General features: G+C 40.3%; 1 protein-coding gene across 3 annotated transcripts in view; it reads left to right on the top strand.

Moving 5' to 3' along the window:
• The window catches only part of pard3ba (par-3 family cell polarity regulator beta a), a 176,778-nt gene that overhangs the window by 102,723 nt on the left and 48,951 nt on the right, over positions 1-25,104 (top strand). For all 3 annotated transcript variants that reach the window (XM_038280701.1, XM_038280628.1, XM_038280779.1), the window contains 2 exons: positions 3,292-3,507; positions 6,214-6,415. In XM_038280701.1, the coding sequence (XP_038136629.1) occupies positions 3,292-3,507; positions 6,214-6,415 (418 nt within the window). The remainder of the gene's footprint in view (positions 1-3,291; positions 3,508-6,213; positions 6,416-25,104) is intronic.

Raw genomic sequence — 25,104 nt, 5'->3', positions numbered from 1 at the left:
TAATTCTATCAGGCTGTGAGCTGGACAGCCGTAATTACATTTGTGACACAAATCCTGTCTCTCAAATTGAGCGTTTTATTCCTGAGCGCTCCCGCCTCTCTATTTATAACCCTTATTCCCCATAAATCCTACTTCCTCTTAGAAAGTCAATTTGGGACTTAAAAGGCAGCAACGCTTCGCTTAGTTTGCAGCCTCCTTTGACTCCGATTGCTGCTTCAGTTTCACTTTTTTTTTTTTTTTTTTTACTCTGGAGATTTAGAAGCATCTAAAACGACAATAAAGGCTTTAGAACCAAGTGCCATGATCCAAAGGAGTCGTTCCTATGGAAAACTCTAAGAGGCTAAAGAAGCTTCTGTAGCACTGAGATGAATTCTTTTTTTTTTTTTGCTTCTCTTTGTTGGAGGGGGTTCCTTCTTACTGAGATGTCCTTCAATTTCAACCAGAGCATGAATGTCAGAAAGCCTCTTTGACAGCAGCATCCTCTTCTTGACATTTACTTTTTCTCTGTTATCTCGTTTCTTTATATCCCGGCGCCTCGTCTACCGGGTGAATCGGCTGCGGCCTTCAGGAAAGCCACACCTCGTGTTACTGCTCTTTTTCCCCTTTCCCTCCCACCTTTTTAAGCTGATGCATCTCAGTAAAGTTTGATCAAAATGTTCATTTATTTTTAAGAACAACATGGAGACATTTTGGGGGGAAAAAAAGAAATATGAGTATGAAACAAAAGATCGACTTAATGTGCTAAATAAGCTGGTTGTTAAGGAACGTGTGTCCCAGGATGTTAAAAGAAAGTTGAGCAGAAGGAGAAGGTGCAGCTAAGTGTGGTGTACCAGCAACAGGGATCACTATAGACTTGGGAGGATGTGAAAGCACATACGTTTGCTTTTAGAAGAATCCATCTATCTTCCATCATGCTTATCCCTGACGGGGTTCACGAGGGGCGCTCCATCTGTCTATGGGCGAGAGGCAGGCTACACCCTGGACAGGTTGCTAGTCCCTCGCAGGTCAACACAAAGACACGCAGGACAAGCAACCACTGATCAGCCCGCTATTTGAACCATATTAAAAAAAAAACATTAATAAAACTTTATTTATAGAGCGCCAATTCACAACACATGTCATCTCAAGGCACTTCACAGTTCACCAGATCATACAGTCAAACTGATTCAAAGTTTTCTATCTAAGGACAACCTGTTGATTGCATCGACTCATTGACTCATTCTCACCTATTTAATGGTTAAGATTGTTTATTTTCATGGCTTCATAAAGTAGGATTTCAAACTTTTTGTCCATAATTCAGTCAAACTTTAAAGCTGCTTCCAGGAAAGTCAGTCTAGAATATGCAATGCACCACTACTAACTATAGGAAACCACAGCCCTATGCTGCCACCGCCATGCTTTACTGTTAATATTGTTCCTAAATTTGAAAGCCCCCGCCTTTACTCCGTTTAACCCTTTTTACAACTTTAATACCCCATTTATACTACCCTTGAAAAACTGTGCCGAGACCGGTCCGAGCTCAGTAACTGATAAAACTTATCGTGTGTAAATTGAAAGCAAATTGAACTGAACCGAGATAACTGCAGACCAGTTCCAGAGGTGGGTTCAGCTCGGTTTTTCCCAGGCGCGGTTCTCTGATGACCAGAGCGCATGAGCAGAACGCATCATCTCCATCTGGCTGCACATCGCGATTCACACTCCATTCCAGTAGTTGGCGGTAATGCCCCTTCAGAAGTTGCTTGCCAACCAACACAAAACAGAAGAAGAAGAAGAACTATAAAACAATCGAAATCTTCTCCATGCAACATTTTAAATAATGGCATTTTAAATAATAAGACCAAAGTAAAGCAATAATAATCAAGCATAACTTTCTAATTGTGACGGGCGCGGCCATTTTGATTTGCTTGATTCCCTCCTTCTTCGTATTCTTCTTCTTGTGTTTTATGGCGGTTGGCAAACAACTTTTGGTGCATTACCGCCACCAACTGCTTGATTTTCTCCTTCAATACTGGCATTAATACCGCAGATCGTCACTAGGAGGCGAGGAGTCGAGGAACCGAGATAGCGTGATGTGTAAAAGGTCGTCAGAACCAAGCTCGGCCTGGTTAACTGATCCAAGCTCGGACCGGTCTCAGCATGGATCGGTTTATCAAGGGTAGTGTAAATGGGGTATATGTCAACCTTAAAGGTGTTATAAAGCAGAGAGGTCTATTTTTGGAAGGCCTCTTCTTACTGTGATTAAAAAAATGATCAAATATTATTGATAAATTTCAGAAGCCAGTTAACGCAGAGGTTAAAAGATATACAAAAAGATACTTCTGTTTTTTTATACAAAAGCATTCATTTAAAGATAATTCACAAGTAAAGGACAATAGCTTTATTATTTATACCTCATTAAAATTCAGCTTTAGACCTGAACGTTTAGTGAAAGAGGAGATATTTAATAGTAACAAATGCATTTGTGTTTTGGGCTTGATTTCAAATATTGCAATAAAAGCATTTGGTCTTGATTACATTTGAGTCTGAAATATAGCCTTTAAACCATGAGTATAACCTCGACGTGTCAGAAAGATTAATTACACTGGGTGTACTAAATTATTAAAGTATGCTTTTCCACTCCCCTGAAACACATTCTTTCCAGTTCTTATGGAAAGTAAACTTTCTCTAAATTGAATTGTAGGGAGCATTCATTTTTCGAGGGTTTAATGCACTTGCCCTTTAATTAAATAAGGAAATATAACTCTGGGAGATGTGTACAAATGTAATGTTTTGTAAGCAGTTGGCTAGATTTAGCTAAAAGCTTGTGATCTCAATAAGATTATTCCATCTCATTTTAGCAGAGGCTGCATTACTAATTCAGAGCCAAACTTCCTCCCCCATCCATCAGCCTGCCTTTTTTGTGTCTCTTTATTCCAGTCATCTTCTGGTTTAGTTGTGGGAATTGGGTAAAAAAAAAAGAAAAAATCAAAGGACATTGGCGTTAGCCTTGGGGAATTTAGAGCGCCATTAAATGCTTTAATACTACCTACTTATATCGGAATATTTACAACATCTTTATTTAAGTGTGTGAGGTTTATGGGCGATCATCAGATTTGCATGAACCCACTAAAATTAGCATTTAAAGCAGCGAAATCTGAATATTAGCTTCCCTTTTAAACTCTCCTGGCAGGAGTTGCTGTTCACATGCAGCAAATGGAAATCTGCTGGTTTTAAGCATTTAACAAAGATTTTTTTTAATGTTGTTTTTCATGCTCGGGAAAATAAACCTTTTAATGTCTTTTTCTCCTGAAGAGTCCTCTAACGGGGGAGCGCTGGGTCCCACCCTTGGCCTCATGAAGTCCAGTTCCTTGGAGAGCCTCCAGACGGCCGTGTCCGAAGCCCAGCAGAGTCGGAGGCAAGCTCAGGTGCCGTTCCACCGGCCACGGCCACACATGGTCCGAGGTCGAGCGTGCAACCAGAGTTTCCGAATCGCCATCGACAAATCCTACGATGGGCCGTCTGAAGATGGTAAAAAAAAAAAAAAAACTTTTCTGGGTGCTGTGATTAAAGCTTCTTTGTATCCACTTTAAATTACCTACCATGCTCCTGATGCTTCTCCCTGCGGCTTTTTAACGCACTGGCACCAGAAAGGAGCCAGAGGCCTGCCAACAGAGGACACAGTGCTTAGCCTAAGTACCTTAATGAAATGCTACATGATTTTATCCACTCAGCGATTTAGAAAAGAGTCACTTTATATCTTAGAGCAGCATTTTTTTTATGCTTTGCCCATTGACCAGACAGACACCTGATCTTGGTCTAATTTCTTTCTGATAATAAAAGAGAAAAAGTGTAAGTATGCAGCGCAGATTTATCACACTTTAGCAAATACAATGTCTTTAAAGCCTTTAAAATCTTTTTCTATGTCTGTGAGATTGATGAACAAGATCACTGCTCTAAGTAGTTGTCAAATATGTTTCATTTTTACAACCTTCTTTTTAATGAATAGGGTAGCATTTCTTCAGTTGTTCTAGGACATTGCACAAAATCCAGAGAGATGTTGGACAATCTCTCTGGATCTTCCAGATTCAACCCTCAGGTTTTGTTGGACTTGGGTCTCTGTGATGGTAGAAGGGTGATTTTGAGTCTGCCTTTACTTTTATTGCCCCCAAACAAATCAAACTGTATAAAGTTGTGGGGTATTGTAGAGAGATTAAAAGCAGAAGTTTGACTTTCTTTATCATTTGCTTGTGCACCCTCCTTCCTAATGCCAAACTGGGCAACTGCTCTTAACAAAAATCCTCACTGATACTGACACTTTTTTGGGTCTTTGAATCATTAACCTTCTAAAAGACCCAAAGATTACCTACAACCAGGAGACAAGGATTTAATCTAAAGTGTTCCAGTTTTTAAAGTTTAAGAAGCCATGCCTCTCATCCTTTGGATGAGACAGGACCATAATTAGGGCTGTGCAATATGGCTGAAAAATGCACCGCAATATAAGCCTTTCATATTCGTCGATATCGATAAGTATTTATTAGTTTTTCTTTTTATTATTTGAAATAAGGCTCTGTTCAGCAAAACCAATAATCTCAGCCACTGAGAGGTTGAGAGGCTAAATCCTTCCCTCCTACCTGCATCCCCTAGAGTGTGGCTCGGTTCTGAATCTCAGCTAAATGAAATCATGAAGTAGAATTGTTTACAGTTTGATGTATTTTATATTATTATCCATCAGATTAGTAAGTCCATATACTCTATTTCTGTAGCACATTTCAAAACCGCAGCGTAGGCAAAGTGCTGTACATTAAAACAAGAACAAGTTAAGAATACATCTGATTAAAAATAGACATAATAACCAGATTAACAACACGGATAATGCAATACAAAACTAGATAATACTAGAGTAAAAGCCAAGAAATAAGAAATAATTAAATACAGGAAAAGGGGAGGCCTGTCAGACACAAATGGTAAATTATTTTCTGACAGGCCTCATCTTTTCAGAGAAGTTGTCTATTGTTTAGGTTTAATTTCAATTTAATCTGTCGATTACTTTTACAATTAATTGATTAATAATTGGATAGCAAAAGGTTCCTTAAAAAAGTATTTTTGCTAAATTAAACCAGGTGAAACTAAGACTTTTCCACTTGGATAGTACTCAACTTTTTTACTTTCCTTTTACTTTTCAGTCATGGTCAGGTCGTGGTGGATGATTGGATTTCATGAATACAGTAGAAACAAATCTGACAATTCTTTTTATGAAAATCTTTAATTTGAACTTATTTTGGGGGTTCATGCATCTTATACCTGTTACAGGCATAACACCGGCGCTGTTCAGAAAACACCCGGTGACAGAACACCAGTGCTAGGATGCCGGTGGCACAGGTCTAATTGCTTATCAATCAGAAGTAGAAGCAAATCATCAAACCAACAACGTACCGTTACATAAAAGTTACCACAGGATTATTTGCAGATAGGCTGCCATGCCTTATACTTATAATTCTTCCCCCGCTGTTCTGGTATTGAAGGATGTAATCAGTTTTAACACACAACAATCTCGTTACGGCTTTCATTATCTGTAGATATTTATAAAATTAACTAGTTTTCTCAAGAAAACCACTGTGAAAAAGTATCGGAGGGACACCACCACTCTGGGCTTATATATTGACAGAAGAAAAAGATTTTTATCTTAAATACAAAATGTTTACCTTTTTTTTTTTTTTTTTACACAATATTTGCATAATTACTACTCTAATTGGGTTTCTTAGTCAGCTAAAGGCAGATTATTGGCTGTACTCTATTTAACGATTAATCAATTACTAAATTTGTTTATGATCATTTTAATAATCAATTAATCACGGTTAATCCGATTGATTGTTTCAGCCCTAGTTATGGGTATCAATCATTGTGCCATCAGTAATTTTGAGTTGGTTGCAATGAGCAATTTAATCTCCTGATTCATGAAAATTAGGATCCAGTTTACTTGAATATATTCTAATTTCTTTCCCGTTAAAGAGTGGCTCAGTTGGAGCTGATATACTTCACCTTGTGATCAAGTTATCTTGCTTTAAACCTGTTGAAAAATTACCCTAATTCATAGGTCACTTTGATCTAATAGATTTATCTCCTAATAACTGATATTATTCAGATTATCCCTCACGAATTTTACACATCTGTTAAATTTATAGCTATGCAGTAGTACCAGCTTTCCTCCCTGTCTGACTCGTTTGCTCCCTTCAGATGACGACGTGTCAGACGGCAGCTCTGGCCACGAAACCCCCGCCAGCACCTCCTCTCGTCAGGACCTGGACGCAGACGACGGGAAGAAGAAAAAGAAAACCAAAGCGAAGAAAGGGAAAAAGCTCAAGGGGAAGAAGAAGACTGAGGACTCTGTGAATGAGCCAGAGAAGAAGTCTAAGAAGAAAGGATTTACCCTTTTGAGGTAGGAAATCCTTAAAATGTCAAATAAATGAGTTAAACTAAAGCAAAACAGACAAAAAAAATCACGTTTGAATAGAAACTGCTGGAAAAAGAAAAAGCTTGCTGCCCTACTTTCCCCTTGGTTAACTTTCAACAAACTACCCCACTGAGCACAGCAGGATTATGGGATATTGGGTGATTGGATATGAACACAACCTTCTCTGTAATGGAGAGTATCCATTATTAAGTCGCAGGGAAACGGTGCCAACCCCAAAATGCTCGTCACCCCTTTATCAAGCTGTCCCCAACCTGATTTGTGGTGATCCAATCCTCCAGCAGCAGCCCTTATCTACTGGCATTGACACACTGCGGTCAGTGTATCACCACACTTCCAACACTTGGGATTCAATTAGGCTGTGACGAGAGATAGCGCGGCCTGAGCGTCGGACTACAGATGGCTGATAAGAAACCAATCGGCCACAGTGTCAGGAGCCGTAATGGAGGAGATGTTCGGCCGGCGAGGATGATGGCGGAGCGTAGGGAGGGAACAGGAAGGGCAGCATGAAGGACTCCCAGATGGGAGCCTTGTTCTCCAAGTCTGAGTTTACCTGATACTTTATCTGTTTTTGGCATCTGAAATAGTTCAATTTATACTAAACATCAACCTTCTGTTGTTTCTTTACAGCAGAAACAGACAAATATGTAGAAGGCGAGGCTTGTGGCGGGAACAGATGGTGTTTTTATGAAGTTTGGTTAGAAATCCCTGACTGCAAAAGATGCAGCATGAATTTTATCAATGAAAACCCTTCATTTTTGCTCAGTTTATCACAACAACCTGAAAGGTTGGAGCCCTGGCTCTCAGTCCAGGCTGCATCTCTAACTCAACAATAACAGAGTGGCGAGAAAAGCTCACTCTCCCCTGCCTCTGCCTGGCCTTTATCTCACCAGCTTGATTGTTATTGAACTAGAAATATGACTTAATTAGCCAGAGCATTACTGTGTGCAATCTGATTGCTGCTCTCAAATGTTTTTTACTCCAATAGCAGCATTAGGAAAAGGGCAAATTATGCACACATGACCTCAATTTACCTCAGCAATGAGAGTGTGTAGCACCAGCTACCACCGCTGGCTCTGTCCTCTCTCTGGCTCTAAATATTTAGTTTAGCTGCTCAATTATTTGAGGAACCAAGGGGTGAAAGGTGACCTTGGGAGTTGCTTATTTTTGTGTCGATTTGTTGAAATACTGAGCCGGATTGTTTTCATCGTTTCGTGTAGTTTCACAGGCTTGCATAATCAAAGTATTCAGATACAGGTAAAGGGGGTGGAGGGGGATGAGTTATGATGGCTGATGGATTTACAAAGTCAAACGCCTTTACATCTATCCTGTTCAAGCAGACTGACTGGTCACAATCACCCAACTGTTGCTGGAAGATGGATGAGCCTGAGCAGAACGCTTTCATCTGGATTTTTAGTCATAAATCACATAAGAGTGCTACGTAGTGGCAGTGACAGGATTATCTGATGATACGTTTATGAATCGGTATGGAAATTTGACATATTTCACAAAGTCCGCTGATTAGTAATGGGCTTTTAATTTTTTTTATTGCTAAAACCAAAGAGATTAATATTAGTATTTTAGTTGATAAACTAATTGGCTTTAATTGAATCGCACCATCAGTCCTATAACTCTAGTCAAGATCAAATGCAACCAGTTGCTGATACTACTTGAATTTCTCCTCTCTCTTCTTTAGCTTCAAGGTTAGTTTAGCGGGATGATCGAAGCAAAGTGAAAAGAAAAACATGGTAGGACAAACAAAACAAATGCAGAATTAGAAAATTGTGATTTTAGAAGCAGCTCAGAGACTCGCTGTGATTCTGAAGGATCAACAGAATTATGCAGCTCAAGAAGGAGAATCTGTTAAACATGTCGGGGGGGAAAAATAAATAAAATTGCATTCAAAACACAATTTATGTTTGGGGAGAAAAGAGCAGACTCTGCACATTACCCTGAGTGTATGGTGGTGGCAGCATTATGCTGAGGGAGTAGTTTTCTTAAGCAGGAAAGGTACAGATAGGAAGATGGATGTAGATGAAAACGGGGTATTTCTGCGGAAAAAAACACTATTTGTTTTTCACTTCTTTATTATGCATTCCTTCGATTTTGGTCGGTCACAGTAAAGTTTCTCTCAGTAAGACTTTTTAATGAAAAAGGTTTTAGAAGCGTGAGAAGTTTTGTGTGTTCATGCTGTGCAAAGACGGCGTCATAACTGCTTTCTCCGCCGTCTCATCTCCAGCCCCATCCCCAGCTCATCTCCCTGATTCCCAGATAAGCCGAGACAAATGGCAGCGCCCTTCACAACCCGGGGGTTTGACTGCTCGTCTTGTCTGCATTCAGCAGACAGCGCCGAGGTCTTAGCCTAAAACGTTGCCTCGGGGGGGCCACTGAAACGCCGGCCGCCCCTCTGCTTTCCCTCAATGTTACTGCTAGCATATCATTGTGGGAAAAGACTGGCTGACCGGGTCATCTTCTGGGAAATAGAGATTTATAGTGCATCCTCTGTTCTGCCTGCTTCATCCCACAAATTGTGATTTTTTTTTTTCCTTTGGGCTCAGACAAGTTAATCATGGTATTAATTCCAGAATATATGAGGATCTGGCTTGTTATGATGTTCGTCTTACAGAATTTGAAGGATGCAGCTTTGATTGTGCCATCAAATGCTTGGTGTTCCCAAGTGACAGTCTAGTTGCTCTGTAGTGATGAAGAGACGCATGTTTTGCAGAGTTTTTTTTCCCAGCTTACAGAGGCTTTCCACTGAATCAAACCCCCCCACCCTGCTGGGACACTGAGGCGTCCCGTCTGTCCCGCATTCTGTCATTCACTCTGTTCCACTGAGGATCAATGTAGCTCTGCCGCTGTCAGCACACCCCAACACCCCTTAACCAGTTTACGGGACATGAAAGCTTACGTCCTGATCCGCTGTTTAAAAATCCACATCCACCGTCATATATATATATATATATATATATATATATATATATATATATATATGTCTACCCCACAGCCGCCTCCTCCTGCACTGTTTGCAGAAATCCGACAGGGAAGCAAGCCAATTAGCGCCATCCGTTCCGCTCTCATCCTATCGCTTAGTTGCAGAATGTTCGGGGTTGAAAGGTTGTCACTGTTGGGCCGTGCTGTTCAGAACTAGAGGCTTGATGTCAAATAGGAAAGCCCCGCTGTTCAATGATTTCTAATGGATCGCTACTGTTATTGTGCACTCATTCTCTGTCCCCTGAGCCCTCTGCCTTTTAGCACTAGCTTCATGATGAGCCACCTCTCTGTGGCTCCTTAATGTCTGGATCTTACTTTTCTGGCACCTTGCTCTTCAAGTATTTTCTGATGTCATGTATTTTCCTTTTAAAGCGACAAGGCAACATTAGAAGGATACAGGATTAAAATTCTTTGTTTGTTTTTCTCTTAGTTCTGCTGATCATTTCCACATTTTCTCACTCTTAAAATATCTTTATGGCTAGGGCTGCTTTAGAAAAAGAAATCACAGAAAACAAGCTATTTTGCCTAGCTTAAACACACAGTTGGGTAAGTCTGTGTACAAGATGAATGAGTGTTAGATGCTCTTAGAGTATTTTTTTCTGGCTAGCCAATCCCATATTGTTATGAATGGGTTTGTAACCCTTCCCAGACTGGAAGAAAGTCAAGTTTATTTTTTTAGTTTCCTCTTTAGTTTATGGTATGATTTGCTGCTTCTTTTTTGGCCTATTTTCATATGTCAGAGAGGTTCTAGTATAGAAGAAGAAATCTTTGAGAGGCAGACACCATGTTTTCTGCACTTTATGAACTATTTTCCTTTAAAAAACAGCGATACCGTTTGCAAAGCTTAACCTCCACTGACTATACCAGGCCAGGAAGGTGCCACAGATGATAAAAAATGAAAGGATTGCATGTAGACAAATCTTTGACTGAACCCTGGTTGTCACCTGTGTTAGTAGGCGTACCAAAATCCCCCCCGACATGTTTGTGCGAAAGTCTTAGCTGTGACTTTAAGCTGTAACAAGGGCAGAATCAGGGAGGCAATGTATAATCCAATGGTTGGTTAAGTCTCTGCAGGTGGATTTCTCTTCATCTGACATTTGAGGACTTCTATCTGTGCAGATATGGAGTAGCGGCTTTAACAGGATTTTAACTAATGTTTGTGTTGCGTAAAACATGCAGAAGCTTTTATATGTATATAAACTCTAATTCTCACAGGACAATTATATCTGTTGTGCAGCACTGTTTATCTGTTAGACAGTATATGCAAAACACTAAGCAAAAGACACAATCATGGCTTACTAATAAGGCATGCCTTAAAAACATATTCTCAGGGCTTCTAGCGGGGGCTTAACGAAGAAATTCTCTCTGCTTGGAAGAAGGTGGAATATGTCACATAACCCAGCAAATATCTCAAAAGGTTGACATTAACCCTATCTTTTAGGGTTTAGATGTTCATGCAGGGATCAACTAGCTTTAAACTTGTTAAACAAATATTTTTTCTGCAACATAAATTTTAATGAACACCTAAAATTAACTTTTTTTAGGCAGTTTAAAGGCATGCTTTGAATACCATGACTGCTACAGGAGGCCAGATGTCTCGGCAGAAAAAGATCAGTTCAAAGGTATAGAGGAGGATGTTCTTTTTCTGGGTGGATCATCTAAATAAGTGGTCCTCCTAATTGTCAATCATGCTGGTGATATGTTTACGTAAGGCCATCCTACGCCCTCGTCCCCATTTTTGGTGAGTCTGACATAGTGGAAAAATTGCAAATCTTCTTTTGGAAGGTAAACTTGTCTGAGCAGACAAACAGGAACTTTTAAACAGAGGGTGCATGAGGAGAAATGGGCTGCTGCATGCTCTCGCACACGTTAAATAGGCGTTCCCTCTCGGGAGCGGGTACAGGGTTGTATATGGAGCTGGGTATTGTTAGGTACCTCACGATTCAATTCGATTTCGATTATTGCTGTTGCGATTCGATCCCATTCAATTCTATTCGATTCAATGCTGATTTTTGAAGCCGTGTGACTGCAGGAGTTTTAAGAGCAGCCTGGGATGCCAAGTTGAGCATGTAAAGCTCAGTGATATCGACAGCAACCAGCATGTTGGCAGCATTATCTGTAACAACAGCGGCTACTTTTCCGATTATGCCCCATTTGTTTATTGCCTCCATCACATGTTCGCTATGTTGCTCTCTGAGTGACTTCCGTGAAGCGGCCTGGTCTGAAGCACATTTGAGACTAATTTCCACTAATTTGATTTGAAATGAGAAGTGATGGTTACGTAGGGGTGAGTCGCTCTCCAAGTCCAGCCATCGCACGTCAGCGCAACTCTTTTTGCAGCCTTTAGCGACTCCAACACAGCCGTCTTCACCTCTGTGTACAGTGCCTGCACAGCGACTTCTGCCATGTGCGTAGCGTGGTTCGAGTGTCTTTAACATGTTCTGGAAACCCTCGTTTTCAACAACACTGTACGGTCATAGATCCTTGCAAATGAACACGGCCACAGACTTGGTGATTTTCTCTGCATGTGCAGAATTAGCGGCAGTTTAGAGAAAAATGATTTATCAATTTGTGTCTGTTTGGAGTCAACGGGCTGTGCTTCGTTTTTTTGTAGCGCCTCTGCATGATATCTGATTAATTGGTTGAGTAGGTTCATCGTGTTACTGCAGTACTTTAATTCTGTCTGGCTCAGCTTACAAACTACCTTGTTTTTGTCGATTTTCTGAGTTCTGGATTTCAACTGGGGGGAAAAAAATTTGCCCAAACGTCTGACTTAAAAGTTGGTCTTCTGCTGGTGCTCGCCATGACTGTTGTGTGCTCTAATTCGGTCTCTGCACTAGCTGAGAATGGTAACCAAACCGACAGCGCCCCCAACGGTCAGGAGGTGAATTGATTCTGAGGGGCTACCGCATCGATTATGAATTTAGCGTGTAATAATTGCGATGTATCGATTCTTTAATTATTTTACCCACCCCTAGTTGTATATGTGCATTTTTTTTTAAGTGGAGACATTTTTAAAAATTCATGAAAATCCTCCACTATACATTTTAAATCATAAAAGCAACACAATTCTCTGATGAATACTTGTAAAACACTAATTTTATCATTACCAAGAAAACAGCAAATGACACAACAAACCGATTTAGGTCTCCCAGGTTTTCCTGCTGCTCTTCTAAGACCAAAAATGCACACATTAATAGTTGATTTGGAAGAATTTCCACCTTGTTTTGAGAACATGGACACAGCTCTTCCAGTTCATAATATTATCTTGTTCCATGTCTTGGAGGTGCTTAAAGTTAAAGTCCTACCCCTTACGCCCTGCCTAAGAATTGTTTAAAAACTGTTATCAGCAAGGAGGAAATCCCCCTTCATAGAGAAATAAAATGCTTACTCTTTTTTTTAACTCCTTATAACTCAGATTTCTGCAGACTTTTCTTCTTGGAAGACTCTCTATGCCCTAAATATAAAAAGCTGGCAAGTATTTATTTATTTATTTATTTGGAAGCCGTCGGTGAAAATGAGCTTTTACGCAACAGAAGCAGCTTCCTGTGCTCACCATTGAGGCGCAATTCTAATTTACAACTTTGCCATGGCGGCACACAGACACAGCCACTATCACTGTCAGCAGCTGCCGGAAAACAAATTAACTTTTACTTTACCCCCCCTCCTCCTTCCTCGTTGGACGCATTGGGCAGCTTTTCCTGAAATGATGTGCAGGTTTATTGGCGCTGATGTGAGCTGTCAGTCAAAAATCAGAGGGACGGGGGAATCGACGGTGGAGATGATGAGGAAATCCTCATGCATATATATCAGCTGATAAAGGTGGCAGCCACAACAGCCCACTACTCTCTGTTGCTTCAGCTTCTTTACACACCTGCTCGTCTGCTTCCAGCTCCTCCCATATGAAGGGTTTATGTTTTTTTTTGTCTTTTAACATTGTATAAACCTTTAACTCCAGGATGATTGCCATTTTACAGCACTGGAGGCTTTTTTTCTTTTCTTTCTCCTTGATATCTGGAAGTTTTGAAGCTACAGGTTCTCCTTCAAAAGCTCGGCCTTCCTGACAGTGTTTGGAAAATGCAAATAACGGAGAAACACGACCCCTCTTGTTTTTCCTGTGAGTTATTGCCCGTACTGTAATGATCAAACGAGACAGTGAGTCGAGGACCTTCCATTTGCGGCGATCAGTTTTACGATCCATCACTTCCTCATGGAGGAGTCGTGACATTTGAGCCGACCCCGAGGGACGGACCGTTTGAAGCACAGACACATCGGTAACAGGCGGACGTCTCGGCCAGCTGCACATCCTTTACCAGCCAATGAGGGGAATTCATGCGGCCACAGGAAACGGTCACAGCCAATTAGAATGTGCCCCCTACCTACCTACCCATCAAGACATGTTCACTCATAGCAAGAGGAGGCGCCAGGAAGTGATTACACCTCTGGTATTGGTTCTGTCGTGTCCAGTCGTATTCCAGCCATGCATGATGGATGGGCTTCCTATCTCATCTAATGTCTACTAATGACAGACACATGCTACAGCGGAGTTATCTTCTCTCTCTTCTAGCCTGATCCGTTTCTCCACACACAGTGTGACCTCTGCTGTCCAGACAGAAGAGGTTAAGTGAGTCTTGTCCAAAGATCTGACTGGAAATCCCAGGAGGCTAACCTCTCCTTTGTCTGCCCATCACACCCATCTGGACCCTAAACACACCCTAAAGGTTAAACCTTTAAAACTCTTTAAAAATGTAATTGTTAACTACAAACATGTTTCTAATTTGGGGCATTCCAAAAAATTAAAAAAGTGCTATGACTCTCCACCCAGGGCGGCACAGTCTGAGGGGCAGCACAACCGAAAATTCACGCTTTTATGTGACCTAAAAACTGTCACACAAAAATGTGACGGCTAATAATAAAAGAAGCAATTTGGATAATAACAATAATACGATCAAGTAAAACAAAACTTACATTTTTATTCTAATCAAGCTGTTTAGATAGGATATTAACTCAGGGATCTCTGCCTCACTAGTTCAAAACCCTTTAAAAGTGACAGGTTGGATTGAACCATGGAAGAAGCACCACAGGTGCTAGCAGCGTTAATGTGTAGCAAAGCAAGAGAAAGGTCACAGCTAGTTTCTTCTAACTATATTTACAGCCCTTACACACTATCTTCCACAGCTAAAGGTAGAGTATGCTGCATATAACCCAGTGGCCTTGTTAAATATTAACAGCTCCTCTGATAGAAGTGAGGATAGAAGTGGAAAAACAAATTGCTTTAGGGGTACAGGTTTTAATGTGTTGTTGCTAAGATATGCCGGTTATCCAAATGCAAACCATTAAATGGGAACATGCATTAAACCAGACTAGTTTCAAGTGTTTTGTTTATGAGGATAGACAAATACTTCAATGATCGAAACCTACTGTTTCAAGTGTTTTCCTTTTATTAACAGCAACCTTTTCTTAGACATTATAGAAGGATTTTCTTACCAGTCCAAATAAATGAAATCAGGTGTTCCAATCACTCCCATTGCTTTGTGTGTAAATAAAATAAAGCATCTAGGCATGCAGAGGGTTTCATCACAATGTTGTGCTCAATAGCAATTGGATCTCACCATTTTAAAAAGTCCAGATGTGAAATGTACTCTCTCCTAAACCATTGCACCATAACTGTCATTGGAGTTATGACAAACTGGAACCACATTAGTAGGTCATACGGATGGAGCGGGGGCAGCTAGCGATGAGGCGCATTATTTCAAACTTTCTGCAGCATTGCTGCAAAACGTCTCTGTTTGATGGTTGCCAGGAGAACGGTACTTGTCCCACTGTATTAAGCAAACTGTAAAGTTTGGTTACATTAAGGCCTTGTTTTGATTGGCTCTGCCTTTTGGTTCCAGAGTAAGGACCTCTGAATACTTTAGTATATCAAGAGATGTTGGATTATTCCATTCTCTCATCTGGATTTGAATAGTGTGGATTAAGAATAGGGTGGCACTTAAAGTGTAACTCACCCCCAAAGTAATCTTTTTTTTTTTCCTTTTTTTTTCTTTTTCCTTTTTTTTGTCACAGAAGCTTTTTAGAATGGGCTTGTTTTGTTCAGCAACATTTGTCTTAATATGGTGCTCTTAAGGCTGGCTATTGCTGTTGAATATTTTTCCAAATGGAATAATAATAATACATTTGATTTATACTGCACTTTTAATCAAAAAGACCTCAAAGTACTGCAAAAAAAGAAAAGCATTAAAAAAGAAATGCATAATATGTATGTGGTACATGTGGTGGTACAGGCTTTTTTTTTTTAAATATAACTCACTAATCTAGAACTCACTCAGACACAGGACTTCTTTGAGTCATTCTGTCCTCCATCACCTCAACAGCACCTGTTTCAGGCATTGCTAAGTCAGTGCTTTGATGCAAGTTGCTCAAACTTGGAAGGCTCCAGCCTGCTGGGCCCTACAAAGCCTCTCAATCATCTGTGATGAAATCCGTCCACCTGAAAAAAAATCCATGTGGCCTAACTGCCTTCGTCCCTCTGCAGACAGCTTGCTTCGGTGTGGCTAAGCTAGCTGCAACTTTCTCCTGCTCATCCTCACAGTTCACCTTCTCTTCAAACCAACCACTTTGATTGCGTTTTTTTAATTTATTTGCAGGTGGGAATATTCTTAAGTGGTAAATTTCACTTTAAGTTTACATGCAAGTCAAGGCAGGTTAGCCCTTTGTATAGGCATGTGTTCCTTCCATCTATTCATAGCTTCTGTAGCTGGACCACTGACAATCATATCCAACAGGAAAAAAAATCAAAATATGTTATATAGTGTGTTATCCAGACAAATTTCAATATATAAACAAAGAAGTCTTGATGATAGAAATGTAAGAACCTTTAACTTGAGAAATGTGTTAGAACCATATCTCTCTCTCCTCTCTCCCACCTCATCCTTTTATCACTACCTATTGTCTGACTGAAGTACCTCTACTCCAGGGACTGGCCAGCCGTTGATTAAGACAAGCGCTCCGTATCTGCCTGCAGTTCCCCTGGGAACAACTTGCTGTGCGTTCATACCTGTCTGCCTCAATCTTCTCTCCTCTAGGCGTTAAATTAGACTAATCTAAAGATGATATTAAAATGATTCTCTTCCCCTTTCTACAATCGGGATTTTAGCTACGCCACTGCTTCTTTATCAAGGGTCAATGCTCGCAAGAAAGCAAATATATTTGTAAGTGTTGGGTCTCATTTCTGTGTATTTTTTGGCCGTTAAGGCGCAGATATGAGCTCCACCCCCATCTGCCCTCTTAGATCCCTACATTATTAATACGGTGTAAGTGAAGCTTTTTAATCTACGATTAGCATCAATGGATCCAGCTGCAATTTCTCTTTTTTTTCTTCTCCCCTCCTCACCAATCCTCGTATCTGCTGTTAAAGGAAGCTGATTTGGTTCCAGTTGCCAGTATCTAGTGCGCTGCATATTGAGAGAAATTCAGATGAATAGATTTAATTATGCCTGCTGGGGAAAACCTGCAGGCCTGCTGGCAGTTGTGCATTTTCAAGCAAAGATGGTGCGTCTCTGGAAGCGGTGCAGACTTGCTTGTGTTGTTGTCAGTCAAACCCACCTTTCAGAGGCCTTTTGGTGACCTTGTTGTTGGAGGGGGCGACATTGCTCATGTAGCCCGATCCCCACTTCAACAAGGAAATCTCACCAATATTAAATAGGGAATGTTGTTCTGTCTATTTGGAGCCTGAAATAGTTTCCGAGCGGCTTGTTGCCAGAAGAGGAGAAGGCGCTGCATTACATCACAGCCCTCTGTGGTGTTAGTCTGCTCTTTATGTCTGGCTCTCCTTTTTTCTTTTGCTTCTTTTCCCCCTATTCTCACCGTCTTCTTTTCTTTACAGGAAGCTCCACAGAGATAAGTGCGCTCTTCTCCAAATACACGCAGAGCAATCTAATTACTGTGATAACATTTCTGCTTGGCTGACTAACTGTTCTCCCTGTGCTACTGAACGTAGCCGCATTCAGTCCATATATTCCTAAGCTCCTTACTCCTCCCCAGCTGAGGCGCACTTTCACAGGAGCTTTGCCTCACCAATCCGTCTCTCCACTCATCTTTCTTTCTTTATAGCCTGTTTTCTTTTTTGGAGTCTGTTGCATTCATTGTCTAAAATGTGAAAATATAGCAAGGTATCCCTGCTTTATGATGTGCTCATTTAATTCCCTTTCTTTTCAGTCTTTCATTTTTTTCTCTTTGTTTTTTGACTCTTAAAGGCTTATAGGCCTGGTTTCTTTTTGCTCCAAACTACCTGCTGCATCCTCCTAATATTAAAGAGGTGTAACAGACTAATGCAACCCTTTCATGTCCTTTTAGAGCCATCATTAGCTGGAGAATGTAACTGATGATTATGGAGCTAAATTAGGGCCATAAATATAATTTAGCCCTCAAAGAAAAAACTACTGGAAAAAATGATCAAAAGAAAAACATTTAAACCTTTTGTGATGATCTGAGATCTTAACACATAGACCTCTTTCCATGTGCCTTATTTCCAGTTTGCCATAACAAGCAAAGTTGAAGGTACTCCTGCATGCTAGTTAAACTTCTCTTTTCCCTACTCCTAAAAATATGCTTTCTTTCACACAAAGACACTTTCCTCAGCAGCAGACAGCGTTCTCACATCCCCCATAATGTCTGGTGATAACCAGTCAGCCACTGACTCCCTGTTGCACCTGCTAGGAGAACGTATTAACACTGCACCAGCCGCCTTTAGTCGCATCACAGTTACAGTGAAAAAGAATATTAAAAATATAAGTAGGATGAGGATTTACAATTTATTTGTGATGCTGTTTAGTCTGCACAGATGAGCAATTTAGCTTTAGGTTCGTATTGGGCTCAGACTATCAGATTTAGGCTCCTCTGGCTCCTTCCCCTTCTTCCCAGAGGGCTAATTGCACAGGTCAGCTTGGTGACACCACAGCACTTGGCTAGCTGTGATCTCAGATCCACACAGAGCCTCATTAGAGCACAGTTAACTGTACGCATGCCACTTCTTTCCCTCCTCTCCCACATAAACGAGAATGGCAGTAGCTGTAGTTATTATCTAGACTCCTACCAGTGCTTGGCTTTGCCCCCGAGTTACCAGAGCAACAGCTTGATTTTGCTCAAATTAAGGTTTTGATTTGGTAGTGCAAGTTGGCGCAAAAGGAAGGTGGACTAAAAAAAGAAATACTTACTAAATATCAGCACCTCCTTTGTACAGGGAAGCATGATTATTTTTTTTCCATTTGAAGGTAATAAAGGTTTCCCAGGCTTATATCATTGTTACAACATTCCCTTTCAATTATATTTGGCTTGTTTCTCACAGTTCTATTCATTCACTGCACTTGCTCATGATTTAGGAATATGTGAAAAGGTGTGAAGGGATGAAAAGGATGATGAATGATCTCGAGAACTCTAATAAATTTGCTTGACTGATGTTATGTTTTGAACTCCTATAGAAATGAAACCTGTACTCTGTATTCTCCCTAGAGGATTTGAATTTGAAATCTCCAGTTCATTAAATTAAGATTAATATAAGAAGGTTAGATTATCTACTGAGAGCATTTGTTTGGAAACTAAACAGACCGGCACCCTATGAAGGAAGCTGATGTGCTTCCTTATGATCAAGATCCGAATGGTCAGTCACTTTTCCAGCTTAATTCCACCAGGATACTTCATATTTTGGAGTCTCACTTTGGAGGGTTGTTAGTAGGGATGTCCCGATCTCGAGATCGGATCAGCCCGATCTTTTCCTATTTTCCCATGATCGGAGATCGGCTACATTACCTGACTAGTCACACCAACTTGTACTTTACAGCAACTGCCGTAAAGTACCCGCTAGTTACGGTTGACGGTAGTTGCGCAATATAAACCTCCGCGACGGTTGCAAAGCCAGCATGTCAGAAGTGTGGAAGTATTTCACTGTCGCGAGGACCGTCCTAAAGTTATTTGCAATGTCTGCAACATGGCAATTTCAAGAGGAGGTAGCAGCAGAGCTACATTTAACACCATGAACTTGATTCATCATTTGAGGATAAAACATGACGATGTGTATGAAGCGTTTTGTAAAGCTGCAGAAGAAAAGGTTACTAAAGCAAAGCAACAAACGCTGGACGTTATGAGGAGAGACAAATACTCCAACGAAAATAATAGAGCAAGGAAGATCCCATAAAGGTTGGTCGAATTTATTGCTCTTGATAACTGGAAAGAGCATTGTGGTTATTATAACTAAGTATTCAGGTTTGGTTGTTTAGTTGGTTTTAGGGCTACATACGTGTTTGTTCATGCCTGAAGAATGGTCTTGTTGATTTTGATCATGTTTCAGTGATTATGCTACTTTTAAGTTGCAGTCCTAAAGTTTTGAATTTGATTTAATTCTGTTTACTTACTTTTTAAGTTGGATTGAGATGTTTCAAATTCATGAACTGAATTGTGACTATTTGTCAATCTGTTTACACCACATTTAAGATGAGCAAGGGCATTTTAAATTTTCTCAATGGTCAGTGCACTTTATTTTTATTGACTTTATGGCAGCCTATATAAATCACTTATAAGCTAAAAGTGGATCTTGGATTGCACTTTCTATTTGCTGTACCAAGTCAGTATTTTTTTTTTTTACTTTTGTCTAAAATATAAAATTGAAGCTGACCTTTAATCTCGGGTAAGATTTTGATTTCATGGGATTTAGAATAATAGTAGTAATGCTTTTTGATCAGATAGTAGTCTAATAAAAAGTTGAGTTACTTGCTCAAAATATATTTGAGTTTTATCTGTTTCACTACTAAAGAGAAAATATCGTATTGGGACTTAAAATCGTATCGGATTTGAGGTTGAAAGATCGGATAAGGATCGGAGGCCTAAAATGCTGATCGGGACATCCCTAGTTGTTAGTGATGATAAAAAATTGGTTGTAGTGAATCTAAAATCTGGTCACGGTAGTTATAAAATAGAAGACAAGTAGCAGCAATCATTATTTGTCCCAGTGTCCCAACAGGCCTTCCCTTTCAGGAGCGCACTCTGACAACATTGCCAAAATTTTGCATTAAGAAGGCAGAGCTGTCATAGGAACTTGGTTCAAAAAGACATTTAATAAAAGGCTGAATGTTGTTTCGTGGGAAACTCATTGCTTTAAGTATTTAGAGCATAGAACACAAAACTAAAAAGACATTTTGGGAAATGTAAAACAGGGACAAAGCTACCAACCTCCTGAGCAGTTGAACATTAGTTACCACCAGCAGTTGGTTTGTCTGCATAAACTGTTCTATACATTGTTTGCTAATATATAGCTTGGAAAAATCCTGGGTTGCTTAATTAATTATGGACATATTAATTACAGCTTGGGCTTTAAATACTGATGCATAGTCATTTGGTAAAAACATGCTTCACTTTTTCACATTGTATTTTATCTGCTTTATTTACCTACTACTGTAACTATAAATGGGATCAGACTTGGCTTTATTCACAGCTAGCATGACTTAGCCACTTATTAGTCTGGTAAAATCAGGGTCTTTAATGTGGATTTCTTGGGTTGCTGCATTGAAATAACTTTACCGAGTAGGTGCAGAAAACTATTACTAGTGTTGTCTTTGCCCAAAGGTCTGCTGATCAGGCAGGCATAAATTATCTGATTGTTGATGTAGGTTAAGTGTAAGTTACTCATAAGTCGGTGCGTCTAGCTTATCCAAAACCTATGAATTACTTGTGCATAACTTATCACGAACTTATCTCCAGGGCCTCTCAACGTATTTGACATGTTCCAGACGACCGCTGAACGTGTTTCTAACTTCCAGCTACTGTATAATGGCGTATTGGCAGCACTTTGATATAAAAAGGGGTTCAGAGGAGGAAAGCGTCAGTTCTCCTCCAGACTTGATCCCCCTCATAGGGTGAGCACGACCAACAAACCTCCTAGCAGACATGACGCTGAATCAACTGCAACTGCATACCTTCTTTCTTTCTTTTTCCTTTTTCTTTTCATTTATCTATTTTTTTGCGGCCGGTAAACGGAAGCTAAGTTAATACCGTGATCAAAGAAATCTTTTTATACAAGCCGGGCATCTCGGGGCGCATTGCTGCCCCCCTCAGGACACTGGCTTGTGCACTATTTCATGGGCATTACGCTGTCGTGCGTTAAAAGTTAGGCTGTCGTTGGACATAAGTTCTGGACTTGTTATGAATACTCTAAGTAAATGCCCAAAATTGAAAAAATACCTAGAAAGTCCAGCATGTGCCAGCGATTTAGTAGATTCTGGGACATCTGGCATATGCGGGCTAAATCCTCAGGGTGTGAGAGGGGCTTCAGGTAACATTGTGCTTCACTTCACTGTTAAAACTATCCTGCGTTTGTCTGAGCTTTGTTTACTGCCAGGGGTCTGGTTCTTAACCCCCTGCTTGAGCTGTAAGTTGCAGCTTTATCATAAACTTGGTTTAGGTTGTTCTTTTCCACAAATCCAGCATTTCAGTCCTGTCCTAATCATGGGAAAAAAGTTTCAAATTTTTATTTTTTCTACTCTGAAATTGTACCTAAATTAACCAGATCATTTTTAAAGCAGTAGCTAAGCTCACTTAAACAGATCGCCATCATCTCTTAGCTTGGCTGCTGAGTTTATGCTCGGGTGACAGCGGGGGACTTGGTCTAATGATGACAGCCACGCACTTATAACAGTTCCTAGTAGCTCTTGTGACGATGGGGAGCACATTAAATGGGACACCAGATCAGCCTGACTCACTCTAACCCCCTATGACCAGCTAATGAGAGTTTGATGGAGTGATTGTGTAGGTAGATGATGCTAAGTTAATGAGATGTCCTATTCTTTGCGGCTGTGTGCAGCTCCCTGCAGAGTTCCCAATTTCATCTACATTACCGTCTTTAGTGTTTTTTTCCTTACCTTAAGATACATACGTTTAGTTTGTTCTTCTTCTAAATCCGCGGTTCTCAAAGTGTGTGGCGCGACCCACTGGTGGGGAATTGAGACGTGACAGGTGGGGCGCGCCAAGTTCCGGTGTGTGTGTGTGTGTGTGACTATAAATGTAGAATGTGTGAGAGCAAACTGTCCTTATAGCTGTATGTTGCCGCTTTTTAGACCAATCAAACCCACAAAGTAATCATTACTAGCCTACATGCAGTCTAATTAAAAGAACATTAGATATGAGAAAAATTTCACCTGGAACTGAAGTGCCAAAATAATGATTGACGTGACGTCGGCATATTATTTGTAACAGAATAAACTTTCGCGCCCCAGTGTTGCCAACTCAGCGACTTTGTCGCTATATTTCAGACCCCTCCAGCGACTCTTTTTCAAAAAAACAAATCTAGCGCCTTTTGGAGACTCTTACGTGAAAGCACGTATCGTTCCTTTTCTTGTCCTCCAGCGGCAGGTGCTGCCGTGGGGCGCCTCCCCCGTCCCAACCCCGTTCTCCCCCGCTATTGCAGGAGTCCCTATCAGCGCTGCAGTCAGAGCAGAGACACAGCATGTTTAACTTTTGCGTCCAGACTGCAAATAAAGCGCACATGCGCCGGGATTGACGGCGCAGGTTGATCATAAATAACTGAATTTGAAATATTTTATCTTAAATAAATAACGGCGTTTGATTCACACAGCCACATGTTCATGTTTCTGGTTAGGAGTGGAGAGCGAGTATCCACTCATCGGGCAGAGAGCTGTGTGCATTCTTCTTCCCTTTGCCACATCATATCTCTGTGAGATGGGCTTTTCAGCTGCTGCTTCAATGAAAACAAAATACAGATCTCAGCAGAACATTGAGCATGACTTGAGAGTGGCAGTATCAAGCCTGCAACCCCGTTTTGAGAAACTGCAATGCAAAACAGGCTCATTGCAGCCACTAATGCAGGGATAAATAGACCTGTCTTGCCAGATGGATTTCACTTCTTTTCTTTTATTAACAGATTGCAGAGTGGCACTTTAATTTTTTCTATCTTTGAGCTTGATACAAATTTTGACACAGCTGCATTTTTATTTTCTTTATTTTTGAGCTTGCTGTTATTTGATGTAGATTTGTATTTAGATACTACTTGTTACTTCAATAAAATTGGAACATTTTAAGATTGTTGAATATTTCATTAGCATTGTGTTGGGGCGATGGGGACAGGCGGGGCTTGAAAATTCCCCCTTGTCCAAAGTGGGGAATGACAGAAAAAGTTTGAGAACCACTGTTCTAAATGATCGGGTTTATATAACCTCTTCCTGTTTTTACAGACACATTTTTATACATAGTGGCGTCGCCGTCTCTGTTTTGCCGCCCTTTTTATCCTGCAGCCCTACAGGAAATTAACTGTCAGGTTTCTGAGTGACAGAGAAAAGCCAAACTTAATAAGCAACGCCATGATTTGTGTCAAGGTAATAAAAGAAAATATGAACGGCGAAAGCATTTCAACAAACTCTGCTCTCTTCAGTGTGAAGACGTGGGACTCTTTGGTGATGAATAAGTGATAAGGCGATGGGAGAGTGGGGGATATCCACCTCTCATGGCAGGTATTTCTCTAATTGGATGTCCCAATCCCACTCTGAGTCGCCCCCTCCCTCTTCTCTCCCCATCTCCTCTTAGACAATACAGTGAGAAAAAAGAGCCTTTCCTAATTAATGCAGATATAATGACGGGTCCAACTGTGGACCTCTGCCCCCTCCGAATGCTGATGAAGGCGCTGTGTGTGTGTGCAGCTCTGCTAGATAAACCTGAGGATTTAGTCAATCATATCCTGTATTTATGTGTCCTTTAATTATCCCACTATTGATGCATTGACTTTGAATAGAGCTGATATATTGTTTCTAACTCCACTGATTTCTATACGTATGCTTTCTCTAAGGTAATTGGTAGTCCGCTCTCGGCTGCAGCAGTATGTGGGCGTGCTTAAATCAAAATAGTTCCAAGTAGGAAAAAGAAAAAAAACAAACATGCTGCTGCAGCGCCCACACTGTTTCTGTGTCAAGTGATCTTAAGGAAGGGAGGTTTGTAACATTAATATTAAAACTACAAGGGTTTACTTTAGTAATTCACTGGGAGAAATAAAACTAAGAATGACAAGGAATTTTAATACATTAAACTTCCTAAATCCAATAGATATTTGGGTTTTAAATGCTGATTTGGCAATTCAAAAGCTTAGCTTGTCCTCTTTTTTGGATTTGGATGTATACCTGGACCTGGTAGTAAAAAAATAAAAAATAAATAAATCAAATCCATATTTTCCTTAAGCAATTAAAAAGATTACTAAAACAATTCTGGTTAAAAGTTGGTGGAAATCTATAAAGAATTTAGGAAAAACAAAACAACTATCCAAAATAAAGAAAATAAGCCCAGATCCTGCTACTGCCACCACCCTGTTTCGCTGTTACCCTGGGGTTTCCTATTGATGCCCAACAGTTGCAGTTTAGTTTCACATCACCATATTTAACTGTTTATACATTTTAAGAAGAAATTATTACAGATGTTTTGACATTATTCTTCAGTTTAGACGCACAAAGTACAAAAGTTTGCGACAAACTTCCTCCTTTCTCTTTACAATGATCCTTGAGAATTATTTTCTACATTCAAAAAAGAATAAATTACTTTAGCTTAAAAGATGCTTAAAGGTTAAAAATAAATATTATTCCATGTTGATGGAAGGTTTTAACCCAAAGGGACAG

The sequence above is a fragment of the Cyprinodon tularosa genome, unplaced genomic scaffold (genome assembly GCF_016077235.1).
Source record: "Cyprinodon tularosa strain WSP-4 unplaced genomic scaffold, ASM1607723v1 ctg1, whole genome shotgun sequence".
Lineage (NCBI taxonomy): Eukaryota > Metazoa > Chordata > Actinopteri > Cyprinodontiformes > Cyprinodontidae > Cyprinodon > Cyprinodon tularosa.
This window is presented reverse-complemented; position numbering and strand designations above follow the sequence as displayed.